Source organism: Excalfactoria chinensis, chromosome Z, assembly GCF_039878825.1.
Source record: "Excalfactoria chinensis isolate bCotChi1 chromosome Z, bCotChi1.hap2, whole genome shotgun sequence".
Classification (NCBI taxonomy): domain Eukaryota; kingdom Metazoa; phylum Chordata; class Aves; order Galliformes; family Phasianidae; genus Excalfactoria; species Excalfactoria chinensis.
The window spans coordinates 27132588-27153766 of record NC_092857.1 but is presented as its reverse complement, the minus strand read 5'-3'; the positions used below and the strand labels follow the sequence as shown (position 1 = coordinate 27153766).

Below are 21179 nucleotides of genomic sequence, written 5' to 3'. Positions count from 1 at the left end.
ATTCTTCAAGATTGGCCACCTCTTCATCCTTACAAAGTTAAGCAAACAGCTTACTGAAAGTTACGTCACACAGATTTCTGTAGAAAACACTGTACCCAAAGAAACATACACAAGCTTTTAAAATCAAATAGAAAAAACAAAGCAAAGCAAAGACACCCTGGTAAGCACAGCTACATGAAAATTAACGTAACTTGTACATCCACAGTTCCATGTTTTACCTGTCGTAAGCAATAGTACCTGCATCAAGATTTTATTCTTTAAAATACTAACCAGCCAGTTCAGTGACTTACTCTGATTGTCAGAGATAATTAACTCTTAATCATACCTAGAAGTTCTCAAGCTTCTCAGGAATTTCTGAAAACTGATGTATCATCTTTGAACGCAATTAATGATATAAATTAATATAGATTTATAATTAACTAAATATATAAATACAAACATACCTAGATCAGGTGAAATCTTGTATTACATAAAACCTTGTGATTACCTTCAGCAATTGCATGAAATGCAGAAATTACAACTCATAGTTTGCACAATTTAAAAACTGTGCACTGCAATTCCATTACTCAGACAGCTGTGGGACTGAAGCATCACATTAATTTTAATCTGGTGATGGCTAGTAGACAGAAAGATAATTTATATGGTATGTAAAGATCTTATGAGTTGGTCAATTAAATCTTACCCCAGCAGAATTTTAGCATGAACCTCTTTGTTAGTCCTTGAGATTTCTCTCAAAGAGGTAATTTCTGCATCAAACCAAAATCCTCTTTCTTCCGGTGTCTCAACATTGTAGTTAACCATCACCACGTCACCCACTTTTAATTCACTCCACTTCAGAATGGTTCTTGCTCGGGGTCGAAGATTATTGATGTCCATTTCTACTATGCCACTCTCTGGGTACCTTGAAAAGTGAAACCAAGAACAGTAGTTATTACTCCTTCTGTAACAGAAAGTTACAAGTCACAGATGACGCTTTAGGAAAGAATAATTTTTTAAAATGTCTTATGGACATGTAAAAAGCTTGATATAAAAATCTAATATCCTTTGGAAATGTACATTCAATATAAATAAAATCCAGCTACTTGATTAAGCTGAGATGGAAAAAACACTTTCTGAAGTTCTATTAAAAAAAACAAAACAAACAAAACCAAACAAAACAAAACAAAAACTATAAAAACAGGTTGTTTTCATTAGAATACAATCAGTTCCAAGTTTTAGTACGGACATGGCCCAAATGTGGTCTCAGTGTGGTCAACATTTTAAGTAAATCAGAGTGAAAAGGTAATAAAGATTAATTTTTTCAGCATGACACACTTTTAATTTACCCCTGCCTTCATACTGTCATTACATTTCCATTATAGCATCATATTTAGGAGAGATCTTTTTAAAAATCAAACCCTACCAACACAGCCTATCAAATTCATGTGATGGACATAGCTCAAGTACACATTCCATGAACGTACGTTTAAAAAATAGCTATCTACAAAATCTATTAGGGGATAAAATATAGTAAAGCTAAAACCTCTAGAACAAAAAACATTTATCTCTTAATTAGAAAAAGAAAAATCTAGTAAAATAAATGGGAGATCATTCCTTTTGACAGCTTCTCCTAAAAAGATACAGTGAGAAATGCAATGCTTTAAGCAAGGAAAGTAAAGAGAAATGTTTCACTATATCATAGCTAAGAAATTTTGATCAATTTGTTATTTTTCACTGAACACTGACTTTTTTTTTTTTTAAGGCAGGTTTTACACAATATTATCTACAAGTTGTGAGATTTTATAAGAGATGTCATACAGTAGCACAAGAGGACACAAGCAATCAGTACAAAAACAAAATCAAACAATTATGAATAACATCTGAAGAGCTCCAATTGCTTCCCAAACTGCAACTCATTTAGTAGAATTAAAAGTGATGTGACAGCAATACAGCTAAAATTAAAAAGAATACTGAGAAAAGACCCACAAACTTTCTAAGATTTGAGATGTTAACTTTTCAGTCTAACAATATAGCTTTCATATGAGGTAATCCTTCAGCATCAGTAGTGCTTGTAAGATATTCACATATGCTATTAATACAACACAATAAAGACTGTATGGAAACATTGCTAGCAGAAAGAAGCTGGCCTGCTACAAAAAGAAACTGCTAGTCTAAACGGTGAAGTTCTTTAGTGATGCTGCATGTAAGCTAAAAAAACAACACAACCCTCCATCATTAAACGAGTAGCAGATGATATCACAGCAGACATTTAATATAACAATGCCTATATGCATTAGACTTATTGTTAAGCATTTTTTTTCTAGCAAAAACTGCAAAGAACAATATATCTTAAATTTCCAGAATGTAATTATAATTACTTTAGAAACCAGCACTCTTGCAGTTTGATATGACTTTGTAAAATAGCCATGCTAAACTGCAATGACAAAATTTCAGTCTTGCTAACAAAAGTACAGTACCTGTTACATTCCAGCATGTCTACAGCAAACAGGACTACCTCAAAGCCTTGGAAAAACTGCACATTGTGACTTGATACATTTCTATATAAACTAAGCATATCTGTCATTAACAGCATAAGGTTCTTGTGAACTACAGCTTGAAGTCTGTCCTCTCATAACAAACTGAATGAAAGCCCACTGATGCAACTGGGTGCATAATTATCACCGAATCATAGAATGGCCTGGGTTGAAAAGGACCACAATGATCATCCAGTTTCAACCTCCCTGCTAAGTGCAGGGTCGCCAGCCACCAGACCAGGCTGCCCAGAGCCACATCCAGCCTGGCCTTGAATCCTCTCCAGGGATGGGGCATCCACAGCCTCCTTGGGCAACCTGTTCCAGTGCATCCCCATCCTCTGTTTTGAAAACCCCCTCCTAATATCTAACCTAAACCTCTCCTGTCTCAGTTTAAAATAATTCCCCCTTGTCCTGTCACTATCCATCTTCCTAAACAGTCAATCTCCCTCTTGTTTACACGCTCCTTTTATATACTGGAAGGCCACAATGAGGCCAATTGTAGAAGTTTCTTTTTGTTTGTTCGTCTTCTTCTGAATTTAACACAGCTTGGATGGGGTAGAAGCACGAGAGAAGACCTAGACCTCGCAGATTCTAATTATCAAAACCTGTGTAACAGAAATTGCATAAATGCAGAGGCAGGTGCTTGAAATGGAATCACCACTAAAGTAGCAGTGTCATACAATCCAACTTATCAAATTTGCAATGCTTTTGCCTTCAGTTTGAGGGTACTGCAAAGCCATTGTTGGTATACACTACTGTGCTGAGCTCTCCCTTAGAACTATTCTACAACTGTACCAACCTCATATTGCAGTGACTGTAATGTCCACCAAAAAAAAGGTAAGAAACTCACTGACAGCAATACAAAAAATAGCCATGAGGTAATGTCTGTTTTATTGAAGGACCTACACAGGCAAGGCATTATGTACAACAGGCAACTGAAATCTTAGGACAGCCAAGTTTAAGCTACTGGTTCATTCCAATCATAACAAACCCTTCCTAAAGTCTGAAGATGACCGTAAATAAATGAAGAAATTATGTACTTAAACTGAGAAATGAAAACAGGTCTTAAACACCAGAAAAATAAAGAATTCTAAATTAGACAATGCTTATGTTCACAAAAATAAGCAAGAAGTACCCATGAGATTATAAAAATGTTATGAAAATAACGTTAAAAAAATTCCAATGACACTATCCAGAAAATAATCAAAGAAATGTAACTTGCAACAGCATCTATTCATAGGAGCTTTTATATTAAAAATAAATAAATAAATCTATTGTGTTCTAAAATTAAGACTTTTTTGGTGTCTGTTCTTCCAGAAAGATCTTTGGACAAATAACTAATATTAAGCCATCAACAATTATTTTGTGCCAAACTCATTCATTTCATCATCTTTGTGCCCCTAGAAAAATCAGAACAAAATGCTTCCTACTGTTTGTATGATAACTTCAAAGCTTCCCACTGTCAACAACTCCAACTCTGCTCTTGGAAGTATCTAGATAAAGATCCCCAAAAAAGAAGATTGCTAACCAGCAAAATAAGATACAGAAGGTAAAATCTAGAGTCCCCATTTACAGACAGAAACCTACTGCTTTCCAAAGTGAGAAAAAGGCAGAATCTTCACTGAGGGAATTTTTACTCATTTTTCACTCACTAGCTGGCCAGAACCTTAAGCTTGCAAATCTTCCTTTTGAAGAACAGTTTATGAGAAGATTTTTCCTTGTAAGATCCCATACTCCCCCATCAGGTTTCACACACAAAATGTTCTGCTGCTGTGTTTCTACACACCAAAATGCCCTGACAAATCCGCCTTTGGTAAATCCTGACAGATATTATGTCCATAATTTATATCCCAAAATGAACAGGTGAAACAGTATTTTGAGTTCAACTCAAAATCAACATGCAAATATATTAAGCACAGCAACACCACTCCTCATTATATTGGGTAAAAAACAATGAGTACTTCCACAACAAACTCAACATACCAAATGCCAGATTACTTAAGTAGGGAAAAAGCACACTCAACTGCCATTCGCTCCATGTTCACTTTCTATAAGTTGAGGACATTAACTACATAAAAAACATTAAGTTACAACTTAGTCGCCTACATATGCAAGAGTAATATGTAACCATGTATGCCCACTTTCTGGTATTGTAGGTTTATACGTAGATAAACCAAAAGGCAATTAATACTCATTCAAGCCTTTAGCAAACCTCAAGAAAGAAATGAAAAACTTATTCCAAGAACTGTAATCAACAATTGATAGACGTGAATGTTTGGCAAAGGTGTTTTCTCACTTAGTGATTACCTATAAAATCCTGTGATAATGCTCAATTAAAAACAGAAGCAGGCATGTTCTAATTAGACTAGTTAAGTCTGTTGAAGTTTGAATGATCATTTGACACATTTCAAGCTTTAAACAATTACAGACATTTCTTGTCTTTCCAAATTTTCCACTACACTCAGCACCTAGTATTTAAAAAAGCAGACACAGTAGCAACAGGTATCATGGTAACACTGATTATAGTGAGTAATGACCATTAGAAATCTCATATTCACTGCCAAGGCACATTCCCCTGTAATTTTACTTCCATTTAAGTTTTCCTGGTAGTATTTCTAACTAGATAGTAGTATCAGTATAACAAGGCTTACCTCTGATTTCCTAACTTCACAGACAGTTTTCAGAGAAAAGCATTACTAATGAAGTAAAAATTCAAGCACTTCCTGGTATCCATTCATTCCTAAGACACTCAAATACTGAGAAACTGAGAAGAGTTCCATGTCAGAACATGCACAAGAGTTTTCAGTTCACTAAGAACTTTCAGCGCATCCTTCAAGTCTCTCCCCACGTGTCACTAGAACGGCTGAAACCGGAAAGATAAAATTACTGAAACAACAAAAAATAAAATACTAAGACTTCCCTACCCTTTCTCCAAACTAGAATGATAAGCAATGTTAGCGGAAAAGTGAAATTTCCCAAAACTGCTATTTCCCAAAGTAAACAGAAGGAAAACTAGCGAGAATTTGAGAGCACTAATTGACTGTGAACAGCACTGTGAATTAGCATTTTACATTTATCAGGATGCAAGAATGTTTTGCAGCGATACAATTACTACTTTCAACCACACTGAACTATCAGGCATTACATACCTGGGAAATGAGGAAAGAGGAAGAAGTGGCCACCTCTTCTGAAAAAAAAAAAGCCCTTAGTGCTTGAAGAATGTCTTTTTGTCTCCAAAATTCAGTTTATCTACAAGTTGCAGTATGGCAATTGTCATCTATTAAATCCAAGACTGATACATTTTAAGGTGAAGCGCACAAATAAATATTTTGAAAACAAAGCTATTAAGTCTCAACTTCAAACCATTTGCTTAGAAAGAAATAGCAAGTCTAAGACTTCCATTCTTCTGTCTGTCTCTTCAGCTAAGAAGGCACTTCGAAGGAGAAAGAGCTGTAGTTTTTACTTTCTCAAAAAGGTTGTTCTTAAAGAGACAAATCATCTCCTGTTTTACCTTCCAACTTCCTCAAAATATTCTGTGCTCTCCGACAACCTGAAGTTATAACTTCGGGAATTCAAGATTAAGCTGCCCATAATAAACTTTACAAGAATCTCCATCTGTCTGAGACATTACATTCAAAGCATACAGAATGACCAAAGTTCCTATCTTTTAATGACAACACAATGAAATTCTCTTTTTCTTAATATACCTACGCATGCACACAAGCTCCTGAAGAGAATGCAGAATTGTGCATAAATGTGGTATTTTTAACAGATTAACAATAGCCTGGACTATACATGACCAAATAAACTTGCCTGAAATAGGCAAGACGCTGTTAGTATGGATAACGTGTGCAGCAAGACAGAGTGTTCTGGAGAGCTAGCCTTCCACATCTTTCAAACAAAATGCCTTTTTATCTTTTTTTCTTTCTTTTTTTTTTTTTTTTTTTTTTTTTTTTTTTTTAAATGTTGTCTCCTCTCCTTATAAAAAGGAGGATCAGTAAAATCTTTAAGCTTCAGCGGAAACTGTTACTTCTTATACAGCATCCTACGGCAACTTTTCTCTTACTGTCTGCAGTCCTGATTAGTCTTGAATAAACAGGGAACATAATACAAGGATTAAAGAAAGAAGTAATCTCGCTGACAATATCTGAAACACCTTTTCCCCCTATACTTATACATTGTTCAAAGATTTTACAAAACAGAAAATATTTATGCATTTTATTCCTTCATTATTTTATTTAGGCAGGTTGAGACCAAGTGAGCTAGCAAGCAATTTCAAAGGAATTATTTCCAGCAGGATTACCCCTATCGTTTTCTTTCTAAACCATTATGCATCATTTCCCATCTGTCCAAATTGAACATCATTGCCCATGTTTGTATTTTTACATCTGCTTCAGCCAGCATGACATACCTACGCTCCTAACATGACTCAGATACCTCAAAAGCAAAGAAACTTAAAACAGTAAGACCATCTGACAAATGGTTCTCAGACAGAAGCAAAACAAAAATTAAAACTTCAATACTGACTTAGTGGGTCGAGGCATTTTAGTAGTATTTAACAAACCTTCCCATTCAAAATGGAAGCTACCATTGACAGACTGATGTTACTAGCTCAATTTCCATTTAGAAACACAGGAGCTCAACTCAGTCCCAGACCACTGAGATTAGTCCCTTTTTATTATAGGCTACCACACACACACCCATATTTTCCTGGACACAATTTATGATCTAAGAATCTAAAATTTCCGTGGTATTTTTCACAGTTTGCTTCATTTTTATAACATTTTACACAGCTTGTGGAAAACTAAATAACTGATGAGAGTTCAGAGTGTACAGGTACAGTATTAGCACATTTCTACATGCGTTTACCTTCAAAGCAGGCTGTAACCTCTTCAGGAGTAATGAATGTCTTTTTCTGAAGTGTTTTTAAGAAGCAATTGAGTTTATTCTTTGTGACTATAGGTCCTAATTAGTAATAATATTTCATAATGGAATACAGTACATAAAACACAACCTGTTTATTTAGTTGGAATAGCATCTTCTACACAGGACAGAAATTGTAAGAACAGGGGTCTCACTAGAATCTGAGGAATATGATGTTCTTAATTCTTAATGCTGAAAAATAAACTACCCACCACAATTCCTGTTTCACAGAAATGCATTACTCAGATTCACTCTGTAAACTAAACAGTCAAAAAGGACATCTGTAACAGACATCAATCTACATATTCTCTTCTTCCTGGTCCACCCCACATTTATTTTCAGTTCAAAGAGAACATGTGAAGGCAACACAAGCCAAAACTACATAGCCGAACTCTGCATATGTGACTCTGCATATGCTATGTAACTGCTTATATGCAACAGTCAGTATCTCACAACATCCAGTTTACACGGAGTGTTTTTCTGAATTTCGTTACATTAGAATTACTGTAGGATCACATCCAAGGACAGTATAGTTTCTACACACGTGTAATATCCACTGCTCAGAAACATCCTACCCTACAGGCATCCTGAATTGAGTCATTCCTCAGCAACATCAGACTTCAAAGTATACTGCAACTTTAACCCTGCCTTAGCATCCACCATGAACATTTTGGAAATCACTGTATCCTTTGATCTTTCAGCTAGTGGCAAAAATACCTGCAAGTCATAAAATAAATCTTGTAAAATTAAAAAATTTAAAAAATTTAAAAAAAAAAAAAGAAGCAAGCTGTGGTTCTCTGTAGAGAGTCTCTGATGGTTAACATCATCTAACAGCTTTCAATTTCCTTTTTAATAACCATTAATTATGAGGATCCTTCACAGATTGCAGCATTCTCGCCAGACCCAAAAGAAATACTAAGTGCAAAGAGATAAGTCTGGGAAACCCACTGAAAAATGGTGTACAGAAAGAGCAGCAAAGATTAACTAATGTAATCAGTAGATCTATCTTCAAAATCCATCAGACAATCAAAGCTATAAACAAAAGCTTGAAGAACATAGTTGGATAACAAGAACTCAGATTTACTTGCTCACTTCAGTCCATGTTAAAATGTTCCTGTTAGCCAATAATTCATCACCCATCAACAACAACCAAGTCTTTTTTAACAAGACCAAAACATTAACTAGTGATAAAAAAGTTTTCACAAGTCTGTAGCTGGAAGTACTCTAAGTTCTGCCTGCATAGAACAAGAAACTTGATAAAGCTTACAGGAATCCTTACCAGTTGTAACTGCTATCTGGCCACCTAAACTACCTTAACAAAACTGGGCACGTAACTCACTGGTAAGGCATCCTGCCTCATAGTGTTTATCTGACAGGCTCTTCACAACATCAAAGATAAGACATCCAAGAAAATCCTACCAGGTCATAAACATCCAACACAAATCCCAAACAGACCTGACATGTCTGTTAGTGATAGGACACATATAAATTTTATACTTGAAGAGAGGAGATTTAGTTTGGATGTTAGGAGAACATTTTTTACTCAGAAGGAAGCGAGACACAGGCAGAGGCTGCCCAGGCATTCAAGGCCAGGTTGGATGGGCTTCAGGGTAGCCTGGAACTCATGGGTGGCAACCCCTCTGTTAACTGATAAAAAGCCTCAGTAGAGAATCATCATCTACCCTGAAAAAGTGACCTACACTTGAGTTATACTGAATCGTTTGCATACAGATAAGCATATTGGCACTTCTCAGGCTGCAGACATTGCTAGTCTTCCCACAACTATTGTGTTGAGTGCTTCCTTAATGGAAGTCCTTCATTACATGTGACTTACCAAGGAAAACTGGAGCAGGAAGGAAAAGGCAGCATCTGCTCATAAATCAACAAGTCTTTCAACTGCTTCAGGAAGAGCTAACCAACACTTAGTGAGAGAACTGTCTCCCGAACATTAAACTATAACCTGAACTGCACAAGAAATAAGTACAAAATGAAGACACTAACAAAAAATTGTACGCTTTTACATTATAGCAATATAAATATCTCTGCTGTATTAAGAAACTATTGAGTGCCCTGCTCCTCATATAGTTAGTAATTCTTAAGCTGGTAAACAAACTCTGCTGACTACCTGCGGTCCTGTTAACTTTAGGATCCAAACATACATAGGATTTGTCACAAGTCCTTTCAAAGAGAAAAAAGCTGAGTCACGTTAAAGACAGGTTCACATTCTCTTCGTATTAAAAAACAGTTGCTTGAGGCAGAAGAAATGGATGATAGTAAAGTATGAAAAATGACAGCACACCTTAACCTTAGTATCAAAAACCATCACTAAAAACCTTAACCCCTGCAAAGGTGAAGCAGAAATACAGTGAATAAAGTGGCAGAAAGGGAAAATGACAACGGTTGTAGAAACAGGAAACACCTGCAAGAAGAACTGCCTCTAGGCAAAAGACTGTGTTAAACTCACTACAGAGGAAGGCCTTAACAGGTAAAAGCAGTATTTCCACAACTAAATACCAAAGTTGGTACCAAAGGCCAAGTGAAGCTCAGAATTGATAAAACTTACTACTTTAATGAAAACTGTGCTCTTAAACAAGTACCATTTGTGTTTTAAAACCTTTCAAAATAAAGGGATAGCCCTTTATTCACATCACTAGTAGTCACAGATGAAAGTAAATCTTGTTTAGTCATAAGGCAACTACAATTGTGAAAGTTATTCTGAGCCCTTATCCACAAAGGTTCATTTTTCTTCAATGCAGTCCTTCCTAGAAAAGCTTCGTCATTGTGCGTTCCCTCTCATATTCACTTTAAGTATGCTACTTAAACAGGAAACAGAACGAACAAAGGAATGAGAACCCTGACCATCATGAAGAGGTACACTTGTGAAACTGTTCAGCCCAAGAATTACTTTTACCAATCATGGAACTGTAAAGGCTTGTGCAAGACTAATATATGAATCAAGCAGCACCACTGCTAAAACCACTTAAGAAAGGGACAGAACCTGCCTCAGCCTCTAAGAAGAGTAATTCCAAGGAATGATCCAAAAGTTAACTCGTTGAAAAAGAATTAGTAGTTGGATTCTTTACTTGACAGACTAACAAATATTTCCATCTATGAAAACAAACCCAGAATTTACCTGTAATCTGTTGATGCTACATTAACTTTATCAAGGATCAAGTGTGGAATACACTGGCATCCAATTAAGATTGGACTATGACGCGCAGCTACAGAATTAAGTACAATCAATAGCTGGGGCAATGTTAACCCTTACTGAAATCGATAGGCACAATTTCTAGCAACATTTTGGCTAAAAGAAATCTTAATCAGTTCTTTGCTCCAACAGATTTTTCTCATCAACCTGAAAATCTGAAAGCAGAAGCGTGCTTTGGTATAAATTACTGAAGTGGTGTAGCTTAATGATGCACTTTCCTGAGAGGTGGTAGTACAAGAGAATGACTGAGGTGAAGAACCACTTTTGAGTAAAATTCCCAGCAACAGACTTCTCAGACAGATGTGCCAAACAATGCACAAATCTGTACCAAACCTGTGAATACAGCGTGAACACTGAGTCTGCTAAAAAAAAAAAAAAAAAGGAAGCAACAGTTTCAGTCCTTCATTTAAGATATGCAGGATCTGTGCGTATCAAGAGACAGCAAAGCAGCTCAGGTCTGCACTTAAGGACTTCACTTACAATGACAGAAAGTTGTTCCTGAGATGGGGTTGCATGGTATCCTCTGTACTCTCATGTAAGCACTGCTATAAGCACTATGGGTTCCAAGTATCAAGTGGGAAAAAAGAAGGAAAGGATGTATGAACATTTTTTTCATATCAGATTACGTCTACCACCAAATTTTTTTATATTATTATTTTTTTTAATGGCATAATAAAGAGTAGTTGCTATTTATCACCAAGTCTCAGAGAGAAAGAAGTGAAACAGATCAATATAACGCACTACACGTGCTGTGTCCTTCAGCTGTTACATTTTTGGTAAGATTTTCTTCCAAACTAGCAGAGGGAAAACATAAGCAACAGTGACAATTTAACAAGCTGTGGATGTGCGTCCACCTCTGACATCTTTTCAGTGTATTCAAGTAATTTTGATAGCCTTACCCATACCAGGCTTATGATTTCCACTCTCCTAGCCATTTTTATTCTGTTTCTGGCAAGTGTTTTCATCACTTGCAAGAATATACAAGGCAGAGCTGAAATTACCCCACCTAAGAGAATCATATCCTTCAAGAGCTGGAGAATAGCTCCCTCAAGACGCAACACAGTAAGAAAAGACAAGACAATGGTAAATAAGTGAGGTAGCAAAACACACAGGCTTAACCTAAAAAAGCCAGGAACATCCAGGAACAAATAACCGTGCAGAAGAAAAATACAGAATACGAACCTCAAAGAAGTGAGAAGTTAAAATAGACATGACAAATTCTGGAGCAGAGAGGAATTTCAATGGAAAGTACATCATGCTTTCTCTATATACCCATAGGAAACATATAGGCAGCATGACACAAATGTGGTCTACAAAGAGGTAAATACTAATGTATGCAAATCAAGTGCTACAAAAACACATAACTATTAGCACTAAAAGAGAAAAGTGAAACATTTGCAATAAGGGTCGGCAATATTCCCCTAAAACAAGGTAACTGATAGAAGTTCAAGTCTTCCTTGCCAAAAAAGCCTTCCCACAGTTTGTTTCTGAAAGTTTAAGCATTCAATACACTAAAGTGAATTAGTGATAAAAGGCTATGATCTACTTTATTGCAACATTATTTTTCTACGTTTTATCTAATTTTGCTGGCAAGGAACATACTGTAAGATCATGGATAGCAGCGGTAAGAAGATGATTGTCTCTACTTGCTAGAGTACACATAAGGAAAGACCAACTCTATTTTTCAGTATGGGTATGGCAAATAAAATCAGACATGTTGAGCAACATTTTCTACTTCAGCACTCTAGCTCATGGAAGAAACCGAACCATTCACAAGAGCAGCGTAATTCCTCTTACAGTCACAAATATTTCTAAAAATGTTGTCAATGGCTCAATTGTATGTATCTACACTGTTAAAGGAAATCTTTAAGCTAAGACTTACAAATTACACCACAATGCACACGATTGCAATAGCAATATTTTGATCGTATTTCTTGAATAAATTCTTTCCATGTATTTCAGTATCTGGTAAAAGATTAGAAAATTAGGAAGTTTCAAGTAAAAAGTTGAATACCTTAACTTACACAGTTATAAACACAATTTCATTTCTGAATTTAAGAGTTTAAAAAGTCTGTGAAGTTGTAGCTGCTACTAACAAGAACAACAAAGTGTACTCTATTCAAGTCTGAAATATTTTTATTTTTCCTCGCAAAAGCAGATTGAGTTACACATTAAAATAACTAAAGTTAAAATAGCTGCTCTAGAAACATCTTTTGGAAATCTAGTTCATACCAAATATACTTTGCATTTCTTTACATCAAGCTCAGACTGCATAAACTGCAGTATTTCTACTCTTCTCAGTAACAAAAATTTAAAATTCTCAACAATTCAACTCATTCAGATATTTGACTTGATGTTTCAGCAAACATTACCTAAAGAGTAAAATAAATAAATAAATAGATAGATAAATAAAAATATTCAAGGCCAATTTCTCCAGTGAATGAAATGGTGCAAAATAAACCTCTTAAAACTTAGCAAGCAATTTGAAGGGTTACTCCAATCCAAACACTGCAGGTGCAGTATTTTTACTGGAAAAAAAAAAAAAAAAAAAAAAAAAAGAACAAAAAACCAAACCAAAACAAAAAGAACAAAAAAACAGCCACAAGGAAAACACAGCTCTCCCTTAGTGACCTCAGTCCAATTCAGAATCAATCTGATGCACTCACGTCATCAAGTTCTCTACAAGAATCCTTTGCCAGCAATACAGACCTGCCGTTTTGTGTATAACTATTTGACTTAGAATAAAGTTCAGCAAAATTGCATGCCCAAATTTGCTCATACGAGACTACAACGTCAGCTGCAATGAGAGGAACTGAATATGCACAGAGAACAGAGAAATGATATTTTGCTTGGAAAAAAAATAGTGAAAATTCATTTAAATAATTCCTTCTTCTCACATACAAAGGATGGATTTTATGTTTCATAAAGACAAATTAGTACCTGATTATTTAGGCATGAAAATAACAGAGCTCCCAATATACTCACTATATCCAACCGAAAAGTGTTTAAATATTTTAATATTCTTTCTTGGTTGTGATACTGAACTTGCATTCTTTGATTACAAGTTTCTTCAAGAGATTCTCGGTTTATGCAAACCAAATAACAGTATGTGATGTCCTCAAAATAGTATCAGGAGCACTTACTCATCATACTTGATATGATAAATAGCTTCTTCAGTGTCCATACAGTCTGAATAAGATGTAGATGGTGCACTGTCCAAATTATTTGCATTCTCTCTAGAATGATCTTGACTTAAGCTTCCATTAGTCCTTTTGTAAGTATTACTGCTCTTTCCTTGAGCTTTACCATTCTTATGTCCCTTTGTTGCTCGGGTAACATTCTCTATATGAGCTTCAAACCAGGCTCCAATGCTGACATCACGTGCATCCACCAACTCATTTATCTGAAAAGAAAATTCAATAATGAGCTTATGCTTCTCTTCTACGGTATCAATTAAGAATAAATAAGGCAACTTACTATAAAACTGCTTAACCTTATTAACCTTAATCTGTAAAACATTCAACAACATTAACTCATTTAGCTTGAGCAAGCTGAAGTTAACATGCAGTCTTCATTAATACACTGCACATTCAATATTGCATTCTTATATCACTAAACTCTGGTAGCAGGATGAATCACAGAATCACCAGGCTAGAATTGACCTCTGGAGATCATCTACTCTATCCCTCTGCTCAATCCACGGTCAGCTAAACCAGGTTGCACAAGTCCATGTGCAGCTTACAACCTAGAGCCTCTAGCAGTAGAGACATAATTATCATCCCCAAAAGCTATCTTTTAATAATCACAGAATCATAGGGCTTGGAAGGGACCTCCAGAGACTGAGTCCAACCCCCAACTCATGTATTTTGAGAGGGGCAAGACAAAACACAAATAAGCAAACACACATTCAATAACTTCTAATTAGAATTATGCATTCCTTAGGAATCTGAACATGAGATAACAAATTTAACCCAAGAAAACAACATCTAGATCATACTTAATATTATACTCTTCACTTTCTGGTCATTTTCTTAAAAATCAATCGTCTTCTTTCTCCCATGTAAAACTAAAAACATGTTCTTAATCATTTTATCCTTACAAGCTACAGTATCAAAAGTACAGCATTTTATCAGGATGAATACTTCAGTCACGTAAAACAAAGAATTTCAGAACCATCTTAAATACGTAAAAATAAATAAATGACCACACTTCTGTAATAACAGTTCTGTAAGGATGCCTCCAAAAAACCATATCCATATGATTCTAAGTGCTCAAATTAGTTGTAGCATAAGGTATTTCTTCTTCTCTCAAAAACATAGTTGGGACACTACTAAAGATTCCTTCCACTGCTACTTTTTGAGACAAGTGCCAGAAAAGCTGCATCAGCCAAGCCACCTTCATCACTACGTTAAAAAAATAGAATTCAATGCAACCTCCTGTAATCCCCTTCAAACCATAATTCCCACTCCTTTCAGACCATAATATGCATACTCATAAAACTGACTTCCCACCCTTGCAAAGCACGAGGGCAAAAAGTATTACTACGTACCACTGGGAACACCACGTCACAGTTTAACAAGCAGTTATCACTGTTCCCCAAAAAAAGATCCAGACCACGTCAGAGAATTCAACGAAAGGTGGTCCATTCTGATTTATGCAAGATTGTTCTGAAGTAAGTATTTTCCACTGATTATAACCTGGGAAATGACTAGTTGGAATATTTTCTGAAGAACAGGAGCTTGGAATCAAGTTGCACATGAAGAATATTTTCCATAAGAAACAAAAGATCCACAAAAGTAAACAACAACCCAAGCACAGTTGAAGTTCTAAGGTAAGGAAGAAACCAAGCTAGATTTTGAGATTTGTTTATAGATCTGTTATTCAAACAGAAAACATCTCTGTCCTTCTTCCTGGTATGAAATCACCAGCAAGTTTGCAAACACCAAGCTGAGTGGTGCAGCTGACGTGCTAAAGGGAAGGGATTCTATCCAAAGGGACCTGGACAGGCTTGAGAGGAAGGCTGACAACAACCTCTTGAAGTTCCACAAGGCCAGGCGCAAGGTCCTGAACCTGCATCCAGCCAATCCCAAGCACAGATACAGGTTGGGCAGAGAATGACACAAGTGCAACCCCGAGGAGAAGGATCTGAAAGTGTCAGTTGATGAAAGATTCAATACAAGCTGGCAATGTGTACTTACAGCCCAGAAGGCCAATCGTAGTCTGACTTGCATCAAAAGAAGCATGACCAGCAGGTTGAAGGACATGATTCTGCCCCTCTGCTCTGCTTTGTGAAATCCCACCCATAGTACGGCATCCAGTTCTGCAGCCCCCAGCACAAGGACACTGAGCTGCTGGAGCAGGCCCAGAGGACCATGAAGATGACCAGAGGGCTGAAGCACCTCCCCAGCGAGAACAGGCAAAAAGACCTAAGGCTTTTCAGCCTGGAAAAGACAAGGCTCTGGGGGTACCATATAGCAGCCTTCCAGTACCTAAATGGGGCCCTGCAGGAAAGCTGGGGAGAGACATTTTATAAGGGAATGTAGTGACAGGACGAGGTGAAGTGTCAGCGAGGATGGTGAGGCACTGGAACAGGTTGCCCAGTGAGGTTGTGAAAGCCCTCTCCCTGGAAGCATTCAAGGCCAGGCTGGATGGGGCTTTGGGCAACCTGATCTAGTGGGAGGCATGCCTACCTCTAAGCAGAGGGGTTGAATTCGATGATCTTAAAAGCCCCTTCCAGCTGATCCCCTTTTATGATGCTACAAAACTCTATAACCTCATCAATTGTTGTGTGTTAATTGTGTGTCTGAAAACTTCACATGAACTACTTCAAAATTTGCACCAAATTATAAAGATTGACAATGAGACAATTAATAATTGCTGCTGCAGTTTAAGTGTAGGCATACAATTTAGTAAGAGTAAATATCCATACTGTTCAATAGGATGTTTCTGGTTCAATCAAACTGATACTACAGAATAACTCACAGGAACTCTGGAAAGGAGCACAGGAAACCTGTGGAAGGCTCAGCAACAAAAAGTGATGGTGCAAGCTGAGGGGAGAAAAAGAAAAATGTATTCTGATTTTCACCAGTCACTAAGTTTTAAGGTACCTCAGAAGATCTACAGTCCACATTCCTGCTCAACACAAGATTAAAGCTGAACACATTTAAACCCTGTTTAAATCATCATTCTAACTATCTAACAATAATTATAACTTTAATTATAACTTTTTTTTTTTTTTTTTTTTTTTAAATGACAGACTCCATACTGGCTACACATCTTCTTGGTCACTGAAACCACAAAGGAGGGCACAGTGACTGACGCTGCTCTAAACACCAAGTACCGTGCATCTTGAATCTAGCTGCAGACAGACATCCAGGGATGCACAAGACTTTGTTCAGCTATAAAAAAAATTGTAAGTAAAAGATTATTTCTTCCTATAACTAGACAGCTCCTTATTGTCTGATCAAAAAACACAAAGTAACAAAATTAATCCATGTATTTAGCCATCTGACATGCCTTATATTACGGGCTTTTTGTTGGCTTTTATTAAACAAATCTTCTCTGTTTGAATTACATTACTTGTCAAAATTCTTAAAGTTTTCTGATTCTACAAGCAGAAATACTCTTGGTGTACCTACTGTTGTCTGCAGAACAGCTAAGATCAGAATGATTGTACCCTTCCACCGATTATTTTCTCTCTAGATATACTATAACTACTAAGGAGAAAATGCTAGGTCTCTATTATTACAGACAGCAGAATTTCCATGCAACTTGAGAGACAGGGTATCCTTGACTATGTTTGTTAATATTACCATTCCATTTTGTTTTAATTCCAGAAACGAAACAAATAAATAAACAACACTTATGAGAAACTGATTACCATTTAGCATTCTTTAAGATATGCTTCAACATTCCTTTACTTTGATCAACTTACCCTCTATGACCTTCCATCTCTCCAGCGTTCTCCCTATCCAATTACATATAAACCAAAAGCATAAAGAGTAAAACATCATAACTGAAGAACTGGGTTTATTTTTGTTGTAATGGATGGAGACTAAAAAGAAAGGAAGGAAGAATACAATCTCATGTCCTAATATTTTTAAGATGTCAATTTCACATCTCACTCATTTTTTGACAATGAGCTATAAAACTCATTGCACAGAGTGCTGCTGGAATACATTGTAAATTAACACTTCTTAACATCTGAAGCCTTGTGTAACAGTTTAAATCAAACTAACCCAGTTTCCCACCTAGATGACGTGTCTGAATAAGCACATTCCTACAAATAAGACAAAGTTGTAGAAGTATGGCAGCCTCAAATTTCTTTTCTCTTGCTGAAAAATGTACACAATTACACAAAAAAACCAACACAGATACTTTTCAGTAAAGCACAATGCTACCATTACCTGCATATATACATCATTTGCAATACTCAGCTACCTAGTAAACTGGAAATTGCCCATTTTCAGTTTAAATTAAGTTTCTGTTATCCTAATGCAATCCTACATAACAATATGGAAAAATTATGAAAGGTACAAACTGGAAATTAAAAAATCGTGATTACTAAATAAAGCAATAAAGCCACATCTGTTGTATCACATATAAATTTCTATAGTAATGCTTATCAATGTGAGATAAACTATTTAAACCAGTATTCAGTAAGACTGAAAATAATTAATATTGGAAAAGTTACACTTTTTCCACAGATTTCCCTCCCTGTGGCTTTTTCTCCTCAGTTTACAGAGAACGCTATTATTTCACAGGTATCTTAAACCTACTGGAGGACATAAAATATTTTCTCCTAAACTTGTTTTATCACAGTTAACAAACACACCCAAAGCCTACCACAGCCTGGTACAGACACACGACCTTAAATGAGGCCATTTTAGAACTACCCTCAAATAACTCCTGAAGATCAGATTGCCTGATCCAGATGACTGAATTTTGAAAACACCACACTCTCAAAATTTTTACTATTTCATGCCTCCTTAAGTCAGTTCTTCTAATCAACTAAATACTAATATACAAAATATATTCATCAGTGAAGCTTCACAGACCAGAGATACCAACACAAGATCAGTCTAATTTCATCCAAGTGGGAAATTACATCAGATCATGAAAGATAGTAATAAAGACATCTATACGTATACATATATACTTAGATGTACACATGTCTATATATGATTTAAAAGAAAAGACAAAACTTGAACAATAAAACCAAATTTGAAAGTATAAGGCAAGTTTTCCGTTTTTAAAGCCTGTACATACCTTGTACAATCCTATGCCTGGATCAATGAGAAACGAGCGAGATGATGTAGAAGGCTGACTGGGTGATCCACTACTTGGTTTTTTTACTTTGTTCTTACAGTTAGAAATAGCACAGGGATTGACTTCTCCATCTTGATCAGTCATAGAAGCTGAGGCAGGAGCTTCAGATTCAGAACGTATCAAAAGCTGAACAATGTCATTGAGTCCAACATTGTAGTCAAATAACGTGTGTCCATCTTCTAGCTGTCAAAAGAAAACTACAGTTGTAAAATTCCACCTTGAGGTAAATAACTAGTTTACAAGATTTCCTTTTATAGACAAAAATTACACAAACAATAAAATTGTGTCAAATTTATTTAAGAGACAAACCAACTATTTGAGGTAAACAAAAGCCTGTGTCTTCAGTAAACGCAACAGTAAATTGATCAGATTACCTGGGACCATGATTAAACCAAAATTAAAAAAAATATCACTGAGAGTGTAAAGTTAGAAACAGACATCTTTTTACAGACTTTGTATCTTCTTTTTTATAGTAGAAAAAAAAAAAAAGCAGGAAGGATGAAGAAGCAGCAAGGACAGAACTAGGAAGGAAATCTCAACCTTCTCACTGGTAGTCTTCTATTACACTAAAATGATCTCAGGACAGACAAAAGGGGAGTGAAAGTTTATTCCTTCATCCTCTTTGCCTCTTCAAGGCAAAAAAAAAACAACACCCACATAGAAGGATGAAGTACAGTTAGAGGCAAAAGCTGTACTCAGTCAGCTTTCCTTCCATAATGGTAAGACCTGTGTGAAAATAAATTAATAATAATTGATTACTGTCCTTACTCCTGCTAACTACTATACCCACAGTGCTCTGTAGTTACCTGCAGTTGATGAAGTGTGCATTCCCCTAAAGCAGAGTGCACTGAAGTCACAAATGAGACTCCAGATATTTAGTTCATTGTTTGGTTACAAAAGCCTAAAGCAAGTACAACTAAATACAGTTAGGCTACTGATTATTCTCTGTAGTGCCCCCAGCAGAACAACTGTCCCATGTCTGCCTGAAAACTATGGGAACTACCCATGTTCAGCTGAAAGTTTTCAAACCCGGTGGACACAAGGTATACTAAAGATCTTGATGATATGCCCAAACAGTTTTACTATCAAATACATTCAAATCTCAAGTATTCTTCTACAGGTGACTGACAACACTTACTCAGGTACCCAGAGCCCTAGAGCTTCATACCAAGTAGCACGCTGCTTATCCAAGTTCAGCTAACCTTTCTCCACCCACCATGTCGCAGAACCCCTCACTTTTGACAAGTCTTGAATACACAGAATACAAAAGTCCTTGCAGCTCTATGACAACCCATATTTACCCATATTTGTGAGCTTTTCATGCTACCAAAAGTTTGTATTATTGTTAAGGTTATTAAAGCTAAAAAAAAAAAAAAAAAAAAAAAAAAAAAAAAAAAAGAGGGGGAGGCGGGAAGGGAGGGGATTATTGCATTTAAAATATACATAAACCCAAAACAAATATTGATTACTATCTTGCAATGATGCATTTGATAAGGCAAAAACGATACATAGTTCAATGACTTTCTGGCGCTGTTTATTCACATTATTCTAGGCTCATTTTGAAGACTCAATCCTTCTGCAAACAATTTGTTTTTGGAATGTCTCATTATAAAATCTCACCCTATATCTTAAAGTAAAATAAATAAATCAGCAGTACTTCCAAAATATAGACCACTACTGAAATAACAAATCAGATATAACTGGAGACAACAGAACTTTTGCTTCATCTTGTCTACTCCAGCTAGACTGGACAATCTCTGATAGATGTTCTAGAGCATAATTTCCAGAAACTCACAGAATAAGAAAAGCTTCTGGCAGCTACTGTAGTGATGAGTGAAGTACCGTGCTTCTCGTATACTGGAAATATATAGGCAACATACAAGCGGGAACAAAATAAATAAATAAATACCATTACTGATCTGCAGCACGTATAGGCTGACAAAAAATAAGTAGTACCCCAAAATATCTGAAGTCTCAAGCCAAGTCAGTGAAGAACTAAATCTGAACAGCTTGAATATTCTACCATGATTAAGTAGTGTTAACAGTCAAGCACAAAATACAATGCCTAGTAATAGAAACCTTATCTAGTTGCCCATCTCCCAGTTTGCTGCTGGGGAGTTGGGCCAGATGACCTTTAACAGCCCATTCCAACTCAAATGATTCAATGATTCTATGAACTGTGATTTATTTATTAATCATGACTCAGA

General features: G+C 36.1%; 1 protein-coding gene across 2 annotated transcripts in view; it reads right to left on the bottom strand.

The window, feature by feature from the left end:
- UHRF2 (ubiquitin like with PHD and ring finger domains 2) overlaps positions 1-21179 on the bottom strand; it is a 75405-nt gene that overhangs the window by 41987 nt on the left and 12239 nt on the right. For both annotated transcript variants that reach the window (XM_072359230.1, XM_072359231.1), the window contains exons 2-4: positions 18913-19155; positions 13788-14047; positions 683-901 (exon numbers count right to left, since the gene is read on the bottom strand). In XM_072359230.1, the coding sequence (XP_072215331.1) occupies positions 683-901; positions 13788-14047; positions 18913-19155 (722 nt within the window). The remainder of the gene's footprint in view (positions 1-682; positions 902-13787; positions 14048-18912; positions 19156-21179) is intronic.